Source organism: Nilaparvata lugens, chromosome 1 (genome assembly GCF_014356525.2).
Source record: "Nilaparvata lugens isolate BPH chromosome 1, ASM1435652v1, whole genome shotgun sequence".
Classification (NCBI taxonomy): Eukaryota; Metazoa; Arthropoda; class Insecta; order Hemiptera; family Delphacidae; genus Nilaparvata; species Nilaparvata lugens.
This window is the reverse complement of record NC_052504.1, coordinates 94,333,629-94,360,589: the sequence shown is the minus strand read 5'-3', so window position 1 is coordinate 94,360,589 and position 26,961 is coordinate 94,333,629. Positions and strand designations below refer to the sequence as shown.

Here is a 26,961-nt window from a genome sequence, read left to right as displayed (position 1 = left end):
GTAGTCAATTCATTATCAGCTGTGATATTTATTATTGACAAATGAGCTAATGAGCTTTGCTATAATCCAGTGGTTCTCAAAGCGTCGGGCGCGACCCCCAAGGGGGGCGCGATGAATGCTCAGGGAGGAGGGGGGCAAAGCTTGCTTGGAAAATGTTTTAAATTTACTTCTAAATAATTACGATAAGCAATCTTTCTATTTTTTGAATCACATGTGAGTAATCTTTACTCATAAAATATTTTTACTCAACCATATTGTCAAATTATTCAAATTCTCAATAATTGCTCCCTCAACATGATAGAAAAATAAAACCTCATTGATCTCCAAGGTGACTTTGCGCTTAAAATGGAGTTTGAAGAATATTCTCTTACATCCTTCTGGATTGGTGTGCAAAAGGAACACCCAATTTTGAGTAAAAAGGCATTGAAGATATAGACTCCATTTGCTACAATTTATCCGTGTGAACCTGGGTTTTCTGCTCTAGCTGCCATGAGAAGTGAATATAGACCAAGACTGGATGTGACCCAGGAACTTATCGGAGCTGACACCTCGTTTAAACAAACTCTGTGCGAAAAAACAAGCTCATCCTTCACACTGACGCTCTTTGTATTGTTAATTTCTATGAGAAACAAAAATAACAACTATGTACTATAGTAGCTGTAGTACCTGAATAAATGATAATTTATTGTTTGTATAGAATTTGTTGTTTTATAATGATATAAACTATTGAAACATTGGGTTATGTATAGAATGTGCAAAACTCAACTAAATAAATATTGAGTGCAAAATATATGTAGGTATATACGTACGTATACGTATATGTACAACATGTATAGTAGTCTATGCTTAAACATGTAGGGGGTCCGGCTTACAGCTGAATTATTCAGGGGCGGGGGGCTAGAAATAAAAAGTTTGAGAACCACTGCTATAATTTGATCATATTGATCATATAATTGATCATTGACTTCTGAACCAACACAAAAACACGAATGATTTGATTTCAAGACAAAATAGAATGATTTCGATGATTAAATTTCAGTTCATCTCGGCCCCTACACTAGACTTCAACACTTGCAGGGACCGCCAACATTCAACAATTTAATCCAACTGTTTCTGATCTTATGATTGCGAATTTACATAGGTCGATGTTTATATATTTCCGTACAGAATTCCATGACGGAAAGATAAATGACTCATTAATTTGACTAATTTCTCGAAGTCGGGTAACCTACTTCGGCAGGAATGTGTATGGACTTCAATTGGAATATCGCAACAATATTATCTTACTATTCATATAGTGAATCATAATATTTTTAGAAGACGTTTATGAATTAAATAAATGAATCAACCATTCAGAAAGTTCAAAAAGTGTTTTAAGGTACAGTATTGAAATATTCCATGAATATCACACCAAGAATTTATTGAAGAGATTTTGATAAATCTCTTATTCCGAAAATCGTGTTTGAGAAACAGTAGAATTATTGTCCTATAGTGAGGCTCACGTTATAATTACAGTAGAGAAAGATAGGAGAACAGTGTTGCCGTTTCTCTGCCTTGCCACTGCCTTCCAGAGGATAGCTGATACTGCTCAAAATTCAATTTGAGAACACATTGCTCCTCCATAACAGCACTCCTAAATACCTCGGCGTAACACTCGATAGAACTCTCTCCTTCAAAGCCCACTTAACAAAAACAGCGGAAAAGTTGAGGACCAGGAATAATGTTGTTCAAAAGCTTTGTGGAACTAGCTGGGGGGCTTCAGCTTCAACCCTGCGCTCAACAGCTCTGAGTCTTGTATTTTCTGCTGCTGAATATTGTGCACCTGTGTGGCTAAACAGTCCTCACACACACAGAATAGATGCCCAACTCAACAATACAATGAGAATGATTAGTGGAGTCATCAAATCAACACCTACTGAATGGCTTCCAGTTCTAAGCCACATACCACCACCAAACCTGCGTCGTAAAATGCTCTCATCAGAGAATTTGAAAAATTTCAAATAACCAGACCTGAGAATACATGAGGATATTGAAAATGCAAATAAAACCCGCTTGCGATCAAGAAAGCCACCAACAAAAACTGCAATCGATACTGCTACAGAACAGAACTTCAATTTGCTTAGTGCATGGCAGCAGGAATGGACTATGAAGCAGCGAGATCAAATCCCATGGTTCTCCCAAAAGCCACCAGGTTTTGGCTTACCAAGGAAAGCTTGGTCGACTCTAAACAGAATTAGAACCAAGCACGGTCGATGTGGTGACTTGTTGTATAAAATGGGGCAAAATACCATCGCCCTCCTGTGAATGTGGGGAAAAACAAACAATTGACCATATAGTGAAAGAGTGTGCAATCACAGCCTTCAGAGGAGGAACAGAAGAAGATTTCTTGATGGCAACTCCAGAGTCAATAGCTTACTTAAACGGACTGGATATATGACAAGGGATTATTCCAATGATGATCCTGAAAATGGAATGGATACTGATTGATACGTCTTGAAAGCCATACGCTAAATAAAAAATAAAATAACTGCTATATCTGATGTAATGTCTATTCTTGTTCAAAATAACCAATTATATTCGTCAATGATTGAAAAATCATATTATAATATTGAGTTTAAATAATATTTGGTTAATTGATTTTTCTTTTATTTATTTATTGTATAAAATACTATAATCATAATACAATTATGACATTGGAGGAAAAACTAGGCTAAGCCTGTACTATTTCTCTCCAAAATTTTGATAAAATGTTAATGTTGTCCAAAAGATAAGGTTATATAGTCACACACTGCTTCGTCACTTGATTTTCGGTCCAGAAATGATGATTTAAAATTTAAAATTTTGAAGGTTGATTTTATACTCTAAATGAATCACAATAAATTATAAACTTTAGAAATATTGCACATATTTAAAAAATTCGAATACAAAATCAAAAACCTACTCACTATTTGTTATTCACAGCTCTAAAATATATTTAGACACATATATTTTATTTTATTTCTACATTGTTAAGAGAAGATCTGAAAACGTTGCGGAGCTAAGAAAAGATAGCGCTACCTGCTTTGTCGAATAAGAGACAAGGATAGCAACACCAATGTTAATCAAATACTGCCATTATAACGTGGACCTCACTTTATATGATGAGAATAACGCATCCCACCATAAAGGTGCATTTTCGTTTCTGCGTGAATTTCCGCAGTCGACGACGACAAGCATTGTAAACATTCATATTGTTCAAATTTCAAGTGCGCTAAAACAGCTGATCAAATAACTTTTCATTATTTGTGTTTATTATTCAAGAATCAAACATTTCTAATAATATCAACATATTGCCATTTAGAACGTGTATTAGAACGTATAGAGTATATACTCAACCTCTTCCATTAAAATAAAACATAATCTTTCAGGTTATTTAGAAAAATTGAAATCTACCCAATCTGAGATCCTCGCCCTGTCGTGGTCAACGACGGCATTTACGCACAAAGGAAAATCCAGCTTAAGATATCTCGATTTATCGGTTGTCAAAAATTCGCCAATCGCAATAAATAGTGATGATCTAACTTTCGTATATGCTGAAATTGAATTTAAATATTCCCAGATCTCTGACTAGTGTTGAGAGAACTAAACTACATTTCCTCTCTGCCAAAAGCAAAACATTTAAATCAGGGTAGAAGATTTGCACCTGAAACCAGTTTTGGCAACATACAAGAAAAGTTCAAGTGGATGTGGATAAAAAGACTAGACTAAAAACCACTTGGAAAAAGTTCAAGGGCAATAATGAGTTTGCAAAAAGCTTAGGGCAAAAAGATGAGTCCCATGCTGAGACCAGCAACATGTAACTCATGAATACCTGTATACTCATCTAACCATTTCTGGTAGACTTCTCCATGGTGAAGGTTTCTTTTGCTGTCCCTTTTGCAAGACGAAGCTTGCCAAATAATGATCTACTGAAGGTTATCCCATTCTTGAACAAGGCATATCATAGTTTATGTGTTATTGGAATGCATTCAACATGGGGTACAGAATCCTCAGACACAACTGGAAATTCCTATTATGGCAGAAATGCTTCGATTAAACTATGTGCTATGATTCAGACATAATGCGAAATATCGGGGACCGAGCTTCGCTCTGGTGTACAAAAGCATAAAAAAATATTACGAAAGAAGAAATTATAATAATATTCATAGTTCATACAGAAATGTTCTATCTGATCACAGTGAATTGAGATTAATTTCCAGAGGAATGCAAAAATGTTCCTCACAAAGGCCCGGTTGTACAAAAGCCGGTTTTATTTTAATAATCCTGATTAATTTCACGTGAACCAAATCAGAGAAGAACATTTCAAAAAGATGGATCTACTGGAATTAATCAGGATTGAAAATAACCCGGTTTTTTGCAACCGGCACCAAGTACCTGATTGAATGATTACAAAAGTTCAACAGCTGAGTCATAATTTTGACACAGTCCCATAATATACACTTGAACTCGCTCACTCACTTCCATCACCAACAGACGACGAAATAATTATTATCAGCTGTTTTCCAAAGATGGATAATAGTAATTATCCGTATGTCCTTTAGCGAGGTTTCCCAGGGATGAGACCTAGTGCAATCGAATTTTTATATTATAAACCTACTATGCTCTGAATTTCGTGAGAATCGTTAGAGCCGTTTTCGAGATCTGGTAAAATACAAACAAATAAACATCTAAACAGAAATTTCTCGTTTAATAGTATAGGATAACAAGATTCTATTCAATATGTGACTGTGGAGTTGTTATTCCAAATGTAAAGTTGAGGAACCAAGTTCCTCGAAACTATAGATTTACAATTTAATAATAATTGTGCTTTCTATCATATAAAGCTTAAATTGCATTGATTGGATTTCTCATTTTTTCATATGAAGCACAATTTGCATTTATAGGATTTCTCATTTTTCCGCTCATATTACCGTTTGTCACGTATTTACAAATATTAAAGTGGATATAACAACTTCGAACACTCATGCCTACAATTAGAACGTTCAAGTGATTCAGAGCTTCTAAATAAAAGTTTATTGGACATGATTTATATGATTCTTGTCGATTTTATTAGAATGATCACAAATGGAAGTTGATTAAAAAAATGGTTTTCCTGATTATGAGAGAAAGAGACTCAATATTTACGAAACTAGAATATAGGAGTGTCTATTGATGGGAATACGAAATTGAAAAATCGAAACATGTAAACTCGATGAAAAATCGAAATATATTATCTATGAGAACAATTTTATTATTCAATTTATCATAATACCTCACCTACTTAGTGATATGTTACAATTTGTACCAGTAGTTCTGTGAACAGTAGACCTCACGCAGTTTTCTCATCCACACGTATCTGATGCCACCTGTCCTAGTTGATTCAGTTGAATCACAATTCACAGTTGAATCATAATTAACTCTTAAAAACTGTTATTTGTTTTCTCCAAGATCAAAAACCCACTTATGTTAATAAACTCAGTTCACGTTTGAATTTGTATCCCACATGATGATTTATCCAGTTTCGTAATAATCTTCCCATCTGATAAAAATATTTCTCAACTATTTTAATTTTTTTTTCAATCAAGAATATTATAATTTCTTCTGCATTATTCAGTTTATTGAATATTTTTTTATTTTATTTTGAATCACCTATTAAATTTGTTTTTCAAATGTGAGAATATTGATACTGATGGGCACGCTTCATAGAAAATATTGAAACCCCACCTTATAGAAATAGACACGGCCAGACATCTGAGTAATGCATGAATTGAATAATCCATTTGTCAACTGATTGATTATGAATAATTCTATAGTCTGATTGATCCTATCTTCGAAGTAAAATGATATATATAGTGGTATCAGATTATGGAGGAATTCCTTTTCTTTTCATATTATCCTTAAAATGCAAAATTTCAAAAAAACCTTGTGCATAAATCGACGCGCAGTTGAAAAAGGAATAATCCTGCCAAATCTCATAGAATTTTATCAACGCGTTTGGCCGTAATCGCGTTGCATACAGACAGACAAAAGCAAATTGAGTTGAAACATAGACCTCACCACGTTCGGTCAATTAAGTACCGAATTTAAAGTATTTATTACTTTAAATTAAATAAATAAATTTATAGGGTATACCTTAAATTTAAGGTATTATATATATGATTACTTTTGGTCTTGCTCCATCTTATAATATTTTCTACATTTGAATCGCACTCACTGCTGGCAAATAAGTTCCACTCTTGCCAGTAGTGCCTTTTTATAATAAATTTCATGTATGATTCATCTTTGTTTTATCGTATTCTCTCACTCATTTGTTGCACTCGGTGTTAAGAGAAAATTTAATTCAACTTTTTTATGGTGATTGAAACCAAAATTCATTCTCCACTTCTCCCAACATGCTAAAACACTTTATCCTCGTTATCTATGGCTTTGACAATAGAGAACTGTAGCATTGTTATAGGAAGGATATCGCGATTGCGCGTATATACTTTCATTCAAGAGAGATCCTAAACAAAGGCTTTTGACGGAGGATAATAGTCCGAACTAAGGACATATTCCTGCAAGCGATCTAGTAGAGAAAAGGCTACATTAATGAAGAGGAGGTATGAGCTAGCATGTCAACTGCAAGAGGCAGGAACCAAAGTAGCCTACTATTGTGTCGGCTTTTTTCACCTGCATAGAAATCGAGTTCATTGAACTGAGTGCCGTATGCAGTGCAAGAAGTGTCTGATAAATCTTGATTCTAAATGGTAACACAAAATAAATTATATATTATGAAATATATAGGCTAAGTGTATTCTTGAAAATGGCATCAATGTTGAATCATGTTGTGATTAAATAATTCAAAAAGGGTACTGATATTTTTATTTTTCTTTCTATTTTTATTACAAGTAGCCCTATACAGAAAATATATAAGTGTATTCTTCTTTCTATGATGGTAACTATCTATTAAACTACTCGTATAACATTCTCTTCACAAAAAGGAAATCTATTTTTATCTTTTCTACCTCTTTTTTGCTACTTCATTTTCCTCTCCCTCTTCTACTCACAACCACCTTTTTTTTCTTCAGCACTACAGCCCAATATGAGCTTTGGCCGCCTCCACTACAGCTCTCCACGCTTCTCGGTCCTCTGTTAATTGTCTCCATCATCTATATCCCATTTTTTGGAGATCGTCTCTCACTTCATCTTCCCATCTTATTCTCGGCCTTCCTATCTTTCTTCTTGAATGTAGCCTCTCCTTGAATATTATTTTAGGCATTCTGTTTTCGTTCATTCTACAGATATGTCCAAACCATCTAAGCCGCAGTGCCTTTATAGATTTTACAATATTTCGGCCTTTCATCAATGCCTCGAGCTCTGAATTAGTTCTTCTCCTCCACTCCTCTCCTTCTTTAACTGGACCATGAATCTTTCTTAGGATTTTCCTTTCAAAAATACCTAAATGGTTTTTGTCTTCTTTTGTTAACGTCCAAGATTCACAACCGTACGTTACAACAGGTACTCCCAACCACCTACAAGAAGGAAAACTCTATCATTATATTTTCCACATGGTTTTTCCTCCCCTCTCAGGGCGCCATTTACGGGGGGCAGGGGGCATAAATTTCAACGTGAAAATTAACAAGTTGCAAGATGTCACAGTGAACGCAAAAAAAAAGCACAATCAGACAATCAAAAATGTATGTACAGAGTTGGTGAGAATTATGGGAACAGCATAATGTTTCTTCAGCTTTCTAACTGAAAGTTATTTTCCAGTTAGAATATGATCCCAAAGAAATAGTTGAAATTGTCATTGTAAAAGAAAAATTTATCTGTTTTCATGATTTTTAAGAAATCTGTTCCAGTGTATTCCTACTTTAGGGCTATATTTCTCTGTAGGCCTATACTTCTAATGAATATTTCATTATTTAATAACTAATAATGTATATGTTTGTATTGATACTTCAACCACGTTTGTATAAAACAGGAAAAAATGAAGAATATAATAACATCTTCAAATGTAACATTTATGGGGAAAAACCCAGGACCCTCTGTCCTTTGGGGGTATTCCTTCCCCCCCTCATACATCTTGGTTTTTGCCCCCCCCCCAGCAGCTTGGTGAAATGGCGTCACTGTTTCCTCTGCTTTTTTTGTTCGTTCCTACTACATAATTTCCCTCCCTCTCTTCCACCCACCAAACGTCTACAAGAAAAGAAAATCTATCATTATATTTTCCACATGATTTTTCCTCTCCTTTGCTCTCTTCATTCGCCCACTCTCCTCTTTCTCCTCTACTACACCACCACCTTAGTCTACTTTTAGAACAATTTCTCATGACAGTTTGTACATGGTTGATGGGAGGTGCGTGGGTGATATCATGAGATAAACCCGGTGGAATTCGAACCCATGACCAGCTATTAGCGGAATAGCTTCACCACCATTCCCCATAATATATTGTTAATTCTTAAGATGCGTACAGATATACGCACTGCGAACATTAGCAATTCACTTTTAATCAGCTGACTATATTCGTATTTTTTACAGAAGCGGTAAGATACAGATATGAAAAGCTCGGCATCAGCTGATTAAAAGTGAATTGCTCATGTTCGCGGCGCGTAAATCTGTACGCACCTTTAGATTCTTCTGAAATTAATTTATTTAATTGATTTCACAGATATTCATTGGTGGTGAGATCTTCTTCTTCTTCTGGTTCCTTCTCCTATCGGAGGTTGGAAATCATCACGGCAATTTTCACTTTATTGATTGCAGCCTTGAATAGTTGCCTTGAGTTGCAGCCATACCATTCTCTTAAATTAAGCAGCCTGGATATCCTTCTTCTTCCCACACTCCTCTTTCCCATGATCCTTCCTTGCAATATAAGTCTCAACAGCTCATAATTTCCACCCCTCATTACATGGCCCAAATATTGCAATTTTCTTCTCTTTATAGTCGCAACAGCTTCAAATTGGTGAGATAATGATGAAATTAAAGATGGTAAAATAAGTAGTTATATACTTTGAAACGGAACAGGTGTGTACGCCTAATCCTGGGAAGAAGAAGAACTGTAACTTATGACCCAGTATGTGCTGCCACCTAGTTGCTGAAAAGTGAAAAGAGAAACTTCGAATCGTCGACCAATCAGGAGAGAGAGTGGGCGGAGTTGAAATGTCACTACCTAGTAGCAGCTGCCACCTAATGAGAGATTTGCCAGGTGGAGGCTACATGAAATTGGAATATTGTCAACTAATCAGTTGAGGAGGTGAGGAGGGAAGAAGAAGAAGAAGAAGAAGAAGAAGAAGAAGAAGAAGAAGAAGAAGAAGAAGAAGAAGAAGAAGAAGAAGAGAAGAAGAAGAAGAAGAAGAAGCTATATTACTATATGAATAGTATACCAGTTCTGATTGAAGAAATGAAATTTGATTCCGTTGTATTTTTCTCAATTTCATGATAAATCATACAGTTGTAAGTTAGCTTAGTTAGATAGGCTCTTAGTAGCCTTTTATAGCCAACATGCAATCAATAATTATTCCTGTGAATCGTGCTCAAGTATCGACATTATCGTGTGATATGACTTCAAGATCCAATACAGAACAGCACCGCAATCGTCGATAAATTGTTATTGTTAAAGTCGATTGTTCACCAGTACATTATTTGTTTTCTAACTCTTGCAAAAAAGCAGATAACATACCGTTCTATTGTTGTGTTTCAATAAGATTGAAAATTGTATGGGAAAGAATGAATTTCTAGCATTTAAATTTCGTAAAGGAATGGATGAAAAACTATTGGAGTCCATTCATGAGAACTATTCTAATAGACCGTTACGTACACTAGTGAACGTTTTTACAATACAATACTTGCACTAGAGTTTCAACATAGACAGATATTATTCAACATACGGGTTATTAGTTCAGCTAGAGGGTATGCAGCACTAAGAAAATATAATCATACAAAATTTCTCAGGCACTTCCAAAATGTGTTCATCAACCATGAATACAGAAGAGCTGATACTCAATTGAGGACTTTGAGTTTCCAAATATGAGTTTGATGAAATAAAGAAATTAATAATTTTCGTGCCTGAATTTACTTGTTTCGTGCCTATCTTTTACATGTTTTTCCAAAATTTGTTCGTCAACCATGAATACAAAAGATCTCACACTTAATTGAGGACATTGAGGTTCCAAATATCAGTTTATAAAGAAATTAATAGTTTTCATCCCTAAATTCATGCCTGAATTTACTTATTTTCGTGCTTATCTTTTACATTTTTTCCAAAATGTGTTCGTCAACCATGAGTACAAAAGAGCTGACACTCAGTTGAGAACATTGAGGTTCCAAATATGAGTTTGATGATATAAAGAAATTAATAATTTTCGTGCCTAAATTCATGCCTAGATTTACTCGTTTCGTGCCTATCTTTTACATTTTTAGTGCCTAAATTCCTTAGGCACTTCCAAAAATTGTTCATCAACCATGAATACAAGAGAGCTGATACTCAATTGAGGGTCCAAATATCAGTTCGAAAAGCAGAAAAGTTGAAAAATAATATTATATGAGAGTACATTTTCTAGAATTGCTGTCCATTTTAATGTTAACTGTAAATTTGTAAATGTAATCGCTGTTTCTGTAGCGGGCATTTAATTCTAGAATATTAATTTTGAAGAGGACTAATGAACTTTTCATTGTAAAATATGTATAATGTTCTTCAATGTTTACAATTTCAGCTGAGTGAGAGAACAGTTTCATCTCGTAGGAGAAAGTCACGAATCGACATGTATTTAACCAATCACAGTTGTATGTAATCGTCTTTATCAATAATGTATTCATTAATTTACCATTGTCATTATATGACCCATACTCCGTAATCATTCAATCCAATCAATATAAATTATTGTAATGTGTGGATACCATGAAGGTCATAGTTGAAAATGTCAAAGTAAAAATTCATGAGTCATTATGTGAATTTTATTGCTAAATTATCATCCATTATATGGCTTTATTGTTATTCAATCTTTACATTCCTGACGATTAATCATTATCAGCACTATTAAAATATGTCTACGATCCAAGAACATGTAATTGTTATAAAGTCATATAAGTTTTACTTCCCTTGCCCTATTACCATAGGTAAGGAACGTTCTGTTTTCTAAAAAAAAAATTAAGGTACCCCAATTTTCAAATTTCTATACGTTTTAATGTCCCCTGAGTCCAAAAAGTGGTTTTTTGACATTGGTCTATAAATTCATATAAGTTTTAATTCCCTTGCCCTATTACCATAGGTAAGGAACGTATTGTTTTCAAAAAAAATTTACCCCAATTTTCAAATTTCTATACGTTTCAATGTCCCCTGAGTCCAAAAAGTGGTTTTTGGGCATTGGTCTATAAATTCATATGAGTTTTACTTCCCTTGCCCTATTACCATAGGTAAGGAACGTATTTTTTTACAAAAAAATCAAGGTACCCCAATTTTCAAATTTCTATAAGTTTCAATGTCCCCTGAGTCCAAAAAGCGGTTTTTAGGCATTGGTCTGAAGTGTGTATGAGTCTATGTCTGTGTAAGCGATATCTCATCTCCCAATTAACAAAATGATTTGAAATTTGGAACTCATAAGGTCCTTACAGTATAAGGATCCGACACGAACAATTATTCCGTTCAAATGCAGTCAAGAAGGCGGCTAAAATGGCGAAAATTATGTCAAAAACATTTTTTTCGCGATTTTCTCAAAAACGGCTCCAACGATTTTGATCAAATTTATTCCTAAAATAGTCATTGATAAACTCTATCAACTGCTACAAGTCCCATATCTGTGAAAATTTCAGGAGCTCCGCCACATCTATGCAAACTTTCATTTTAGATTTCCAATTCAGATATAATTTAATCGAAAAATCCCATGTGGAAAATATTGAGACTGAAAATCTCTACAATAATATTATTCCGTAACATTTTCACCTAAAATTGAGAGTAAGCTCGAAATTCGAGAGAATGTGATGCAAATTTGTTTCAAATGCAAACTTAATGTGAAAGGCAACTGTTGATTCCAATGTATCTAGAATACATTGGTACCTTGGTTGATTCTATCAAATCATTCATCCACTTCACTGGAAGAGATAGCAGAATTGATCTCATCAGCTGATCAATTTTAAATTATATTTCCGAAAACTCGACTCTCAGGCTGGAGACACATATAACGGCAAGTATGTAATATTGTAATATTGACCATAATTTGTAGAATATGATGAGAGTTATCAATTATTGAGGCTTGAGAGTTGAAAAATCGTGTTCAGCGACCGAAAATACATAAGACAGCGTTCCTGAAATACATATTTTGAATGCATAGACTAGTAGGAGCGATGCGATAGGCAGGCCGCTTCGGGCATTAATCAAAGGGGTGGGCCGCGCCGCAGCTTAACAGTGCTACTTATCCCCCTCCCACCGCCGTATCTATGACCATAACCCCTAAACTATATACATCATTGGATTCAGGAAGAAACGGCCTACAACGTTTATGGGGAACCTTCTCCTCTAAGTCGACTAACGATTCAAATATTCGAGAAATAAAAAAGTCCATAATGAAAAATACATTTTTCGAGATATTTTATTTTTCACGGAAAAACTATGCGGTTTATCGTAGAAATGTAGAGGACCATATTGAAAGCCAGTTATATTTAGATAATATTCAGAAGAAGTCAAAGCTGTACTATGAATAGTAACTGCAGGACAGGTGATATTTTATAAGCGCGCATTTTTTACAACTTACCCCCTCCCCCCAACCTGTCGACCACCCTGGGACGTGACGACATCGAGTTCCATAAACACTAAAGACCCCCTAACAATAATCCGAAGTCAAATTATCTGCCTCTCTCATGTATGCTCAATGTAAGCCAGCGCCTGGACTGAAGGAAAGTTGTGTGAGTGCGCCACACCAGATTCTTTATTATTTTTTTGCCGAGCGTGATCTCTACGGAAGCCAAAGGCTTTTTTGCTTGGAAATAGAAGCTATCATGTTGATGAGAGAAAAATTGACCTACACCTACAGATTTAGGAAATGACTTTAAAACTCACAACTCAAATGATAATTGGTCGAGTTGGCTTCAAGTGGTCTTCCGTCCATCTCAAGTACTGAGCGTTCGTTACGTTATTAATTTGAAACTGAGAGAAATCAGATATGCTCATATCATTCATCATTGTATACTATGTGTTGTCCAGTCAATTGTATGAAGAATTAGGTTCGAAGAAAAATATATTTATTTTACGTTCCAATCAATAATTTCCAATACTTGAATAAACTTCTTGAAGTACGTATATGTTTTCTTTGTGTGTAACATCAATGAGAGATAATATATGTTTAACCAATGAAAACCAATAAAAAATTCTTGAACAGAATAGGTACAGTATGTGAAGATAATTTACATTTCCCTCCTTTTTCATATTTGCATCACATCACAATCTAACTAAACTGCAACACAATGATAGTACTTTTACCAAGTAGAAAAATTTCCAGAGTCCAGATTTCCCATTACAAATCCACCACAATCAGTAACAGACAGACGTTTCTGCAGACAAACGAAGAAAAATCAAACATCTCCATCCAAATGCAAGTAGATTCAATGTAGACAGACAGACGTCTTTGTGCGTCGTATCATTCAAACAACTGTGGAGGGATTTTTCCTCCGTCTGCCTGAATACGTGCATCTGTTGCTGTGTTCTTTTGACTAGAATAAAATACCAATTTGTTCTCACCACTTCTGTCTAAAAAAAATTTGAATCTCTTTCAACACAAATCAATTGGAAGGTTGATAGTTGAAAGATATTGTATAAGATGTTACAACTAACTCACAGAATTGCGAAATAGGATATTGTCACATTCAAAATTAACTATTATCTACCTTGATTCGTCCATCTATTGATGTGTGCGTTTAAGAATAAGGCTAGGCGCAAACCAGTTAGTGAAGACAAGACAAGAAATGTTTAGTCACAATACACCGTGATTCAAAAAGAATACCACAACTTTGAAAATCTGTATTCAATCAAGGAAACATGATAGAAACTTGGGTTGTAAATCAAAATGAAGAGTATTAAAATAAGTTTTCCCCACTAGAAAACAAGTTCACAAATTGAATGAAAAAGTCTAAGAAATTGTCAAAAAACCACTGATTTATTGATAATTAGAAAAACCGGTTTCGGTTATTACACCATTGTCAATCTCTGATAAACTGGATTATCGGACAATTTCTTAGTCTTTTTTCATTCAATATGAATAATTACCACAATATCAACTTCTCAACTACACAAAAAGTTCACAAATGTTCAATATGACCCCCTCCAGACACTCGAGTGATATCAATACGATACTCGAACTCGTTGCAAAACCCTCAGTAGCATATCGGGCGTAACAGTTTGTATAGCTGCTGTTATTTCTTGTTTGAGCTCCTCAATGTTAGCTGGTAGAGGCGGTCGATACACCTTATCTTCAACGTACCCCCATAGAGAAAATCGCAGGAGTTGAGGTCAGGGCTTCTTGGAGGTCAGTGATGAAGTGCTCTGTCTCGAGCTGCTTGGCGGCCGATCCATTGCCTCGGATAGTTTTCATTCAAATAGGCATGTGCAGATGAGTGCCAATTGGATGGTGTTCCAAATGAGGAACTAAAAAACTTTAGAGCTTCCTCGAATCGATGACGGATAGTGCTCCACTCTCCGTTTATTCTTTGCAGAGTTATCAATTTTCAAAGTTGTGGTATTCTTTCTGAATCACGGTGTGTTGGCGTGTGGTGGAGTCTCGGCGGCGTTGTTGCGGCCTCTTACTGTCACTCAGAGAACCCTAATAAAAATAATTCCAAATAAACCCTACACAACAACTTTTTTCCGAATTCCATGTCCTTAATATCAGACAAATATACATAAAAACCCTCCTCTCCTTTACCAAATCCTACAAAGCAGAAATATTTACTGAATCACCACACAATTACCAAACTAGACATAGATTAAATTTCAGATTTGGTACTCCTAGAGCTCCAGCAAATAACACCTCATTCCACATTGTGCACCTCCTCTACCGAGATTTGCCTGGATCAATTCAGGAGGCTGAGGGGCGCAGTGTACCTGTTTACAAAAGAAAAATAGTCCAATGGCTATTCAACATTGGCAGGGATGCTTCGGAGGCCCTTCTCAATTCACCGTACACCTAGGTTTCGTCTTAGATATTCGTCTACATATATTCCAATTTTTCATTTTGTTATAAGCCATTAGTTTTTCCGTGTTTCGTTATTTTTCCTTTTTTTCTCTCTCTTCTTGCTTGTGTTTAGTTTCTTGTTTTTGATGCAGCGCTCTATTAACTCTTCCGACCTTATAGCACCAACCTATATCAGTAATAGATTTAACCTATTTTATTTTCTACATTTGAAGTTATTGTTTAATTAAAGTTTATTTTTTGTTTAAAAAAAAGTAAAATTTAAAAGTTTTTCAAGAAATGATTTCGATTATCCTGTATTTCTTAAGGCTTCTCTAGATAGGAATTCTCTCCCCACACACGGATTTATAGTCTAAGTGGGGAAATATATTTCCTTGATTTGTTTTTGTATAACTGTTATTGTTATTAGTTATTTTGTATAACTGATATGTGTATGATTTTTTTTGAGGAAGAAAATAATGAATTGAATTGAATTGACTTCTTTTTTTTGCTTATTTTGCAACTGACACTGATAAGTCATTGCAATTAGACATGTCTTCATAAGCAACTATGTGAAGTATTGTTACTAAACGTGTCTGATCATATCTTGTCTTGTCTTGACTGACTGGTGTGCGCCTAGCCTAAAACTAAACTGTTCGTATCACTTCTGTCTAGGAAAAGTTGAATCTCTTTCAACACAAATAAACTAGAAGATTGATAGCTGCTACAAATATTGTGTAAGATCTTACAACTAAATCACAGAATTGCGAAATAAGATATTGTCTCATTCAAAAAGCAACCAGTTATTTTAGAATTGTAGCCTATATGAGACTGTGATAAGTGGCTGTGACAGAATCCCCATTGTATTAGAGATAGAGAGCTTGATAACAGTATGCGGTGAAATCAGAATAGTAGTCAGTAGAGTTGAAGAGGTTGCATTTGGTTGTCTAGTCTTCTAGTGTAGAAGAGTGAGAGGTCATAGAACGGTCAGAGTGAACACTATCAGCATCTCTATGACCTACTTCCGCCTCATTACTGCATTTTGTCACACCTCCCCTCCTCACCTCCACTACCTCTCCACCCACTGACCGACCAATCTAAACAAATGATTTTCGCTCTCTTCAAGTTCAAAGCTGCATGTGGTGCAGGACATACACGGATTGCGCCCAGCGGTCAAATGGAAACATACATGGATTGCGCCCATGGTCACATGGATTGTGCCCAGCGTACACTGTTTACGTAGTGACGTCATCACTGCTAGTCACATTATTTATCCCGCTCTCTCTGTCGAAGAGATAACGGTATATACTTTCTGATAACTAGTAGCTCTGTGAACAGTAGACCTCACGCAGTATTCTCATCCACAAGTAACTGATTGAAACTATCGACCTTATGGAAATACAGCAATAGACTGGCTTCTGTACACACCTGTGTAATCACTTGTCAGCTGATTTATGGTGAATAATTATTATTCTATAGTCTGATTTTTACTCCAATATTGGCGTATGAGGGAGGTTCCTTTCTCCTTTATATTATCCTTGAAATGCAAAATTTCCAAAAACCTTGTATATACGTCGACGCGCAATTAAAAAAGGAACATACCTGTCAAATTTCATTAAAATCTATAACCGCGTTTCGCCGTAAATACGCAACATATAAACATTTAAACATTAAGAGAAATGCCAAACCGTCGACTTGAATCTTAGACCTCACTTCGTTCGGTCAACTATCTGCTTTATAACTATCATTCCTTCCTTTTCGACTCTGAAAGTGTTCCATTGATTTATCTCAACTAGTGATGAATCTTGGAATCATGAATACATTGAAGTTCCAGCTCTGATAGTATGTTGAACCGGAAATCCCCCGGTTTGTCATAACCCCACCACCCCGTCAACTTTCCGAAAATTAGCACATAGTGACTCTTCCAATTCAATTCCATTCAATTTATTTTTTTCCTTCTGAATACAATTCAAAGCAGTTACATAGAATCTTGAGCAATAGAGTTTATACAATTCAAGAAATGATATAATATACTTACTAAAAACAAACAACAAAATATAGAACTATACTAAACAATAGAACTCTTGAGCTATCACAATTTTATTCATGTATAAAATTCTTGTATCAGATAGGAAAGAGCTTACATAGGCAACAAAGGCCTGTGCGTAAGCTCGAGTTATCGTAACAATATGTGTTATATCTATAATTATAAAAAGAGATCTCAATTTTTATTAGAGATCTAAAGGCTGTCACCATGAGTGAGGATAAGAACAGTGGTGATATGTTTTCTTGGTTGAGTGACGGAGGTTCAAAGTTATTAGTGTTTCAAGGTTTCAAGTTTTCAAAAAATATATCTTTATCTATCACCCACATTGTCTTCGTCATTGAAAGAAGTTCAAAAATGAAAAGTCAAAACATTAGAATATTGAGACAATGTGTTCGATCTGAAATTGATCAAATCATTGATTAAAAGTAGCTCGAATTTCGTCAGAGTGCAGAAATAGTAAGTTCATTATATATTAATAATTGATTAGAAAATTGGCAATTAAATAGAATAGAATGACTGCCTTTTATTTTAAATAAGTGAGAGTACAATGTAATAGAATTATTGCATATTGAAAATGAAATGTCATCGTCTTTTTCTAGTTTTATTCTTATTTTCTTCATCATCATCATCATCATCTCCTTGTTCTATGTTCTTCTTTTTCTTCTTGGTGAGCTACTCACCAACCAGAATAAATGTAATATAATAGTGAACAACAATGTATCAGAATTAAAAAAAAAAAAAACTACAGATTGGATAACAGCTGCCACCTAGTTTCTGAAAACAGAATTGCTTAGGCCAGTGGCTCTCAAAGTGTTGGGGGCGCAAAGCTTAGTTGAAGAATGTTTTTAATTTACTTCTAAAATAATTACGATAAGCAATCGTTCTATTTTCAAAATTACATGTGAGTAATTTTACTCATAAAATATTTATATTGACAAATTCAAATTCTCAATCAATAAGTGCTCCCTCAACATGATAGAAAAATAAAACCTCATTGATCTCCAAGGTGACTTTGCGCTTAAAATGAAGTTTGAAGAATATTCTCTTACATCCTTCTGGATTGATGTGCAAAAGGAACACCCAATTTTGAGTAAAAAGGCATTGAAGATATAGACTCCATTTGCTACAATTTATCCGTGTGAAACTGGGTTTTCTGCTCTAGCTACCATGAAAAGTGAATATAGACCAAGACTGGATGTGACCCAGGAACTTAGAGTAGCGTTATCGGAGCTGACACATCGTCTCAACAAACTCTGTGCGAAAAAAACAAGCTCATCCTTTACACTGTCGCTCTTTGTATTGTTAATTTTTATGAGGAACAAAAATAACAACTATGTACTATAGTAGCTGTAGTCCCTGAATAAATGATAATTTATTGTTTGTTTAGAATTTGTTGTTTTAATATGTGATTGAAACTATTGCAACATTGGGTTATGTATAGAATGTGCAAAACTCAACTAAATAAATATTGAGTGTAAAATATGTAGGTATATACGTACGTATACGTACAACATGTATAGTAGCCTATGCTTATACATGTAGGGGGTCCGGCTTACAGCTGAATTATGCAGGGGGGGGGCTTGAAGTAAAAAGTTTGAGAACCACTGGCATAGGCTATACTCAGAACTGAGAATCGTTGACCAATCAGCAGAGAGAGTGGGCGGAGTTGAAATGCCAATAGCAATGCCAATAGTTGAAACCCAATAGCAGCTGCCACCTCGTGGCAGAATCAAGTAGAGCTACCAGCTGTAGCCTACATGAAATTCGAATACTGTCAACCAATCAGCGATGAGGGGTGGTGGAGAGGAGAAGGAGAAGAAGAAGAAGAAGAAGACTTGAGGATAAGAAGAATATTGGTGGAGTGGAAGAAGAACAAGAACACGAACAACACCAGGAACAAGATCAAGAATAAGAAGAAGATGAAAAGGTAAGAAGATAAGAAGGAACAGAAGAAAAAATATAAAGCTGAAGAATATGATAGAGAAATAAGAGTACGGTATATGATAAGGGAAAGAATCAAGTATCTAGTCTGGTTCAGTAGTCTAATGAATAAAAGGATTATCTGATACTTTTGTATACAGTTTTACAATGATTCATCATTTGCGGTGTTGACTGATTGCAGCCAATAGGCAGCAGTAGGCTACTGTTCTGAACAGCATTTTATAAGAATGGATAGCCTAAGTTTATTATTCTACTCTATAATTAGGACAATCAGTAGCAGATTACTCCCAACGAAATAGTCCTTAGTAATCCCACTGAGCAAAAAATTGTATAAGAATTATTTAAATACTTTATCGTTTGCAGTGTTGATTGACCGCACCCGATGCAATGAGTATCAGTAGCAGCTCATGTGGCTTTGGATCGCTGTTCCGGCCGACATGGCTGCAGCGGTTTGCGACTGCGCGCTGCTTCCTGGTCGTCTACGGTCTACTGGGCACCATTCAGTCCATGGCGTTCATCTACTTCGTCTCCACTCTCACCACGCTCGAGAAACGGTTCAAGATTCCTAGCAAAACTACAGGTCAGATGTAATTAATATGCACCTACTAAGTTCAAAGCCAATCTAAAATCTACAATCACTTGAAGTAAAGATGTGTAGAAGATATGAAGTAAAGACATGTTCCCATTTATTATAATGTGACACTACTCTTGAGAAACAATTCATGATTCCCAGCAAAACTACTGGTTAGATGTAGTCAAACTAATAGCCATATGAACCTTCTAAGTTCAAACCTAATCCAATGTTTAAACTAAATCTAATAAACAAACATTACTTTGAGATATTTCCGGGTTTATTATAATGTGTCACCACTCTCGAGAAACATTGAAGATTCCCAGAAAAACTACAGCTTAATTTTGGCTCAGGTTCGGTAAATTTTTACTATTAATGTCTATAGAAGTCCAATTCCTACGGCCACCATTGGCGTAGATAGCTGTTTGACATTGGGGTTACGTACAGGGGATGTGGGGGGCTTGCCCCTCAGTCGAGGGGGGTGTGGGAGGCCCCATTGGATTTTTTGAAAAATAGCTCAATAAAATGATTGTTTTTGAAGCATATTCCACTTCTTATCTGTTTTAAATCCTCTTATTTGGCAGTGGTAAATAAAATTCTGAGTTAATTGTTTTAAGTTTTACTAAATACAAATTATTTACGAAAAAACAGCATTAGTTGTATTGTTTGTTTTAATTACCAACCAAAGCAGGGTAGCTGAATAACCATAGAAATGTTCACCTCTCACAAACCATACAAAGCTTTAATTTATACTTAATAGCTAAAACTGTGTTAGAAAGATCAACATTAATTCTCATGAGTAATTACATTTTTCAAAACAAAGTCTTAAATCTCTCTGATTGTAACTCTTGTAACTTTCCTTGTTTGAAGAGAGTTTCAGATACAAAATACTTAGGTAAAACTGTAACATAATAGAGGAACCCCTTAAATGAGATGATCATACTAAATTCTTGTGCAAAAAAATGTACTAATGAAAATTTGTTTTCATAATTAAAAACAATTAATTTTTCCGGGGGACATAACCTATACCAAAAAATATTGGGGGGGAACCGTCCCCCGTGCCCCCCCCCCCAGGATCTACGCACATGGTGGCCATGTCGTAGGGAAAAGTGTGTTGAACATTTGTGAACACACATGTTCGTCATACTATCTGTGTCATTGGAGATGGGATTCGAGGTTTTTGATATAAGGTGTTTGAATCTTCCATGTTTTGTTGTTTATTCTGTCTTCACTACTTTTTTTGAGGTTACAATTATTGTAATTTGTAATTTTGCAGTGGTTTATGTATTGTTATTGGTTGATTTTAGAAGCCTGTCGCTAATGAAAAACATGCCAGCGAACATGTGTGATTGCATGATGAACATTTGTGTGTGCACACATGTCTTTGATAGTGGCTAGTCTAAGCTAAAATTGTATAGTGAGGTCCAAATTATAATAGCAGTATTTGATCAACATTGGTTTTTTACCCTTGACAGAGCGCTATCCTTTTCTAGCCCGAAACGTTGCCAGATCAGCTTTTTAACAATGTAGAAATACAACTAAAGCTGTGCAAAGTCTAAAAATGAACTTACTACTGGTGATATATTTCAAATATATCAATTTCCTGAGAAAACTTTTTCATTTTGATAGCTTGATGATATACAAATCCGAAAATATATCAATATTTGAAATATATATCACAATAAATATATCACAAATGAAATAATATATCAATTATTGATATATTATTTCATTTTAATATGTGATATAGGCCTATTTCAAATATTGTTATATTTTCGGATTTGTATATCATCAAGCTATCAAAATGAAAAAGTTTTCTCAGGAAAACATTTTTCGATTATTACTTTTTGAGATATGAGCGCCTAAAGTTTAAATTTTTGAGATAGAACATTTCAAATTCGGTAAGAGATAACACAATGAAACTCAGATGATAAATTCTTCATGGTATTGTTGATTGAATAAAACAAAAATTTTCTAAAAATATCAATTTTCGAGGAAGTTTTCAAATTTACTAAATATAACCAAAAATAACTTTTTGTTGAGTTATTTTTGGCCATTCTTTGTAAATTGAATTTCCAATCTCAATTATAAAAATCTATTATTAGATCATTGCAAAATAATTTTCTTGCCGAATAAAATATAATTTATCATTTTCAACAAGAATGAAAATTGATATTTCATCAGATATATTATCGGTGTTAGCTTTAATAGAAGGCAAGGGAGAGAATCGGCAACGCTGCTCTCTTATCTTTCTCTCTTTCTCCACTCTCATTACAACGTGGAACTCACTATATTATTCGTTGTCCATAACTATTGTAATGTTGAGCGGCAATAAAATTATATTAATTTTTTTATATGTGTAAATGATTTTTTCTTGTTTGCAGGTTTCATGATGAGCGGTAACGAGGTAAGTCAGGTGCTTTTATCACTGCTGCTGACCTATTACGGCGGTCAGAGGAACCGACCGCTGTGGATCGCGTGGGGCGTCGCCTTCTCGGCTGCCTCTTGCTTCATATTAGCCGTGCCGCACTTCCTGTATGGCCCAGGGAGCACCGCTCTCTCGCTCACCAAGGAGTTCCTCACCAGTCATCCTGATATGAACTCCACCAAGTTCAACAGTAAGAGGAGAATTTATTCATTATCATATCTTATACTATTGAAGATTCACTTCAAAATCACTTCAATCCTTATAAACAACTAGCAGGTAACCCGTGCTTCGCAAGGGTCTTTCTTAAAACTTGACGTAATGAAATCTAGAAGAATTCAAAATAGGCCTATGTACAGTGAGTCAGTCATTCTATCAGGGCTCGAATAATTTTGAAATTTTAATTGAATAAAACTGGAAGAATATAATTTCTTTATGTAAATAACAACACCTTCATTGAAAGACATATTGCATGCGTTTACATATTGCCGATACAGCATTGATCAAACTGTAGACGTTTATTTTGCATTTGTCTCAAAAATTGTTCTAGCTGAAAAATTAATAATCCATGCCACGTGTAGGCCTAAACATTGCATCAGGAAAACGAAGTTTCAAAACTATGTTTTTCAGGTAGAAAGCAATATAGAAACAGATGTACCTTTTTTTAATTTCGACCATATGATTTGGTGATTTTTTAATGAAATCGAATGTACCATTAATGAAATTTAAACATTAATTCTGAAAAATCTAAAAGGAAAATAAAAATTTGGGCTTCCAGGTGCACGAGATTGATATTTTTAGAATCTATGTGCAAAATTCGGAAATCTAAATCATTCCCGTTTTTCCGGTATGCAATCCACAAGTTGACATGTTTTGATGCGAACAAACACAACCCTACTCTCTCTTATTATATAGATAGCATCAATTATTCCCTTACAAGCAATGCTGGCACATTAAAATCTCACTTGAGTTACTTTCGGCTTTGCATTGTCTCAGCAGCTATTGTAAATGACAAACAAGATTAGAGAGCTTCAAGAAAAAATCTGGTGTGGTGCACTCACACAACTTTCCTTGCCGTTATGAAAATGTATCACCTGACGCTAGTGTTCACGTGCATCTCAAGTCTACTATTCAAAAATCCAAGCCAGCTGGTGACAGGACAATAACGCTGGAGACACACGAAGTCTGCTATCTCTTCATAGTGAATGATTTAATAGAATCAACAGTTGCCAACAGTTCGCAATTGAAATAATAATATTTTCTCGAATTTCGAGCTTATTTTAAATTTTAGGTAAAAAAGTTACTGAACAATTATTGTAGAGATATTCAGTCTCAATATTTTCCACATGAAATTTTTTGTTTAAATTGTATGTGGAGTCTGATAATTGGAAATCTAAAATCAAACTTTGCATAGATGTGGCGGAGCTCCTGAAATGTTTACAGATATGGGACTTGTAGCAGTTGATAGAGCTTATCAATGTCTATTTTAGGTATAAATTTGATCAAAATCATTGGAGCCGTTTTCGAGAAAATCGCGAAAAAAACCTGTTTCTGACATCATTTTCGCAATTTTATCCGCCTTCTTGAATTGCATTAGATCGAAATTGTTCGTGTCGGATCCTTATATTGTAAGGGCCTTAAGTTCCAAATTTCGAGTTATTCCGTTGATTGAGAGATGAGATATATCGTGTACACAGACGCACATACACTCATACACATACAGACCAATACCCAAAAACCACTTTTTTGGACTCAGGGAGCCTTGAAACGTATAGAAATTTAGAAATTGGGTACCTTAACTTTTTTCGGAAAGCAATACTTTTCTTACCTATGGTAATAGGGCAGGAAAGTAAAAAAGTAGTCTACTCAATTTCACAAATAAGTGAAGTGGTTTACTGTAATTCCTATTCGTTCAATAATATTTCGAGATTATAATGAATTTTTGATACGGTAGCTATGTGAATTGTTCAAATACTTCATAGTTTATAGAACTAGAAGTTCAAGCTGTATGAGTGGTGAAACACAAGTTTTCTGTGTGTGAGACACAGTTAGTAAGTAGGATGAACAGCAGTAACACCAGCTTAATAATTCCAAAACTACCATCTATAGGATCATTATAAAAACATCATTCATAGAAGAATACTTAATATCAGACTCAACAGATTTCGCAGGATGGAGAGAAAAAATTGTTTAAAGAGAAAAATCTTTCTTTTTTATTCTGTATTATGTTTGTTTGTGAAATAAATGAATTAATTGATTGATTGATTGATTGTTTCTCACCAATTACTTTATTTCAACTTCTTCAAAACATTAATTCATCTACCAGTCCACTTGAATAGCTCCCCACTTTATTGGCAATTTGTCAACGTTCTCCTGAATGTAGTAGGCTATAAGGATAATTTTTAAAAATTCAAACAATATTTTTTATAATATCCAGTCATCTAGTATAGCAAAATCTAGTTTCCAATCTAGACTAGAAACAAACGCAAGAGTTGCCTTTGCTACTTTTAATATAAATAAAAATATAAATATTAATTCTCTTGACAATAAATACTCTCATGCAAGGGAAGCTTCCTTGTACGCATGGAGGAGCTGCTGCAGACCCTAGAAACTCTCTTATAGAAAAAATCTCAGTACACTTTTAAATTATTTTGTCTCGGACACTAATGCCATTCCATTTAAACGCAAGAGTATATAATGATGTGAGGAAACTTATAGAAAATCAGAAGACTATACCAACAACAGCCCATTCTATTTAATTCAAGAAAACGCCCATAATTGAAAGCATTGTGCACAATTTAACTTTTCCCGAAAATTGCATTCAATTCAAATGAGAGATTCATCATGTCAGTCTTGTACTGTACCATGCCCTATTACTTTTATTAGCATTCAAAGAAAAATGTGATAAGTGATCTTTTAAAGATTGTTTCAATCTTATAAAAAGAAAGATTTTGAACTAATCCCAATATACAGTCTAATAGTCTTAATATTAATATAGTCTTATATTAATACTATAGTATTATATATTAATTAATACACGAGACTATACGAGACTATACGAGACTTCACGAGACTATATAGTCCAATAGTCTTAATATTATCTGACTCAATTTATACTCACCCACAGATCTTCTCATTTGATCAATGCTAACAGTTCAGATTGAATTACACTGGATAACTTATCCTAAAAACTTAGAAAGTTCAAATTTTTCGCAATAATATCTCATATCTGGAAGGAACTCTATGAATGCTGTTATACAAAAATACATATCATATTATATTGAAATTTTGTGTACCAAACAGTACAGTACCATTTTTTATGAAAAATTGTTATTATTGTTATTTGACAAACAGTATTAATTTCTATTTCACTCTATTGAAATGCGTGAAAGTCTCATCTAAATTTATTATTTATTATTTCATAAAGGCGACTTTCTAGAAGTATTTTAAGCCGAGGTGATGATGATGGGATGAATGATAATACAATGAAGGTAGAGTTATGAATGAATAAAAATTATAGGTCATGCTATCCACTTGAATTGATTTGAGTCCGCTTTCCAGTCCAGAAATAAATAAACTAGAAATTTTGAATTTGAATCAAAAATCAAATCGTACAGCAAGATTTGAGACAATTTTTTCAAGTAACTTTTTTCAGTTTGACAATGCTTTGCCGCAAAGTTTTTATGAAGTAAATTCTGATGAATCTGACAATATTTTCAGTTTGAATTATAGTTTTTTCTCAATGGTGTAATATGAAGTGATGGCCAAATATAAAGAGAATGTTGTGATGGAATAGGATAAAATAGAATTCTTTATTGTCATTAAACACACAGTGCAATAGACATAGTCATCAGTAAACATAAAACATACAATAGTCACACAGAAAAATACAAAATAAAGCGTTTCACAGAAGTTAATATGGAGTCGGAACACACGTCACAATAAACTTCAACAAAAAATGAGTTCTATACATAAATGATACATTTATAGATATATCCTATGAATATATTTAAACAGTGGAATAAATCATAGACAAGAAAGGCCACGGTATTTAGATCAAAATTCTTCTTCTATATACCGTGAGAAAGGCTCTCCATACTTAAATCATGCCATTCTTGGAGTGAATATAGTGTTTTGGATTTCTGGATGAACTGGAAAACCAATGAATAAGCTTATTCATCAGTTCCGTACTGTAAGTTTTGTCTCATTAATTTATTGTTCTATGGAGTTCATTTTAATAAAGTATTTATTTTTCAGTTTTGTATGTCTTGTTCCAAAGTGTTTCATGGAGTAAATATTATGATGAGATAGATTTCCAAAATTCGTATCTTCTACTGTTTCATACATGGTTTTGTAAAGTGAATATTGTGATGATACTCCTGATACCTTTCAGTTCCATATTTCTTGTTGCATTTATTGTTCTGTAAATTGAATTTTGACAATATTTTTCAGTTTGATGATAAATATTAAGATGAGATAGATTCCCAAAATTCATAGATATTTATTTTTTACAAAGAAACACTGATTGGGAGAAAAAAACTAAGGATACTCCTTGTACTATTTCTCTCCCAAATTTAGATAACATTTTAAAAGTCCAAAATAGGGTTATGATTTCACTTTACTAAAATTTAGTCCATTTTCTCTCAAAAACAACAAAAACTAAGATTTTTAAATTTTGACGGTTGAAAATGAAATAAAAAACAAAAATATCACATTCAAATCACCATTAATTGGAAATTTTTTGAATAATTTTACAAAATTTAGAGCCAGAAAAAACACAACTAACTATTCAGCACAGCTGATATTGTCTCATACAATGTTT

The 26,961-nt window shown here is 34.3% G+C and overlaps 1 protein-coding gene across 1 annotated transcript in view; it reads left to right on the top strand.

Annotated features, from left to right (window-relative positions):
• The window catches only part of LOC111055039 (solute carrier organic anion transporter family member 74D), a 53,744-nt gene that overhangs the window by 3,755 nt on the left and 23,028 nt on the right, over positions 1-26,961 (top strand). The window contains exons 2-3 of the mRNA XM_039419634.1: positions 19,507-19,723; positions 22,099-22,332. Coding sequence (XP_039275568.1) covers positions 19,531-19,723; positions 22,099-22,332 — 427 coding nt within the window. The 5' untranslated portion in view covers positions 19,507-19,530. The remainder of the gene's footprint in view (positions 1-19,506; positions 19,724-22,098; positions 22,333-26,961) is intronic.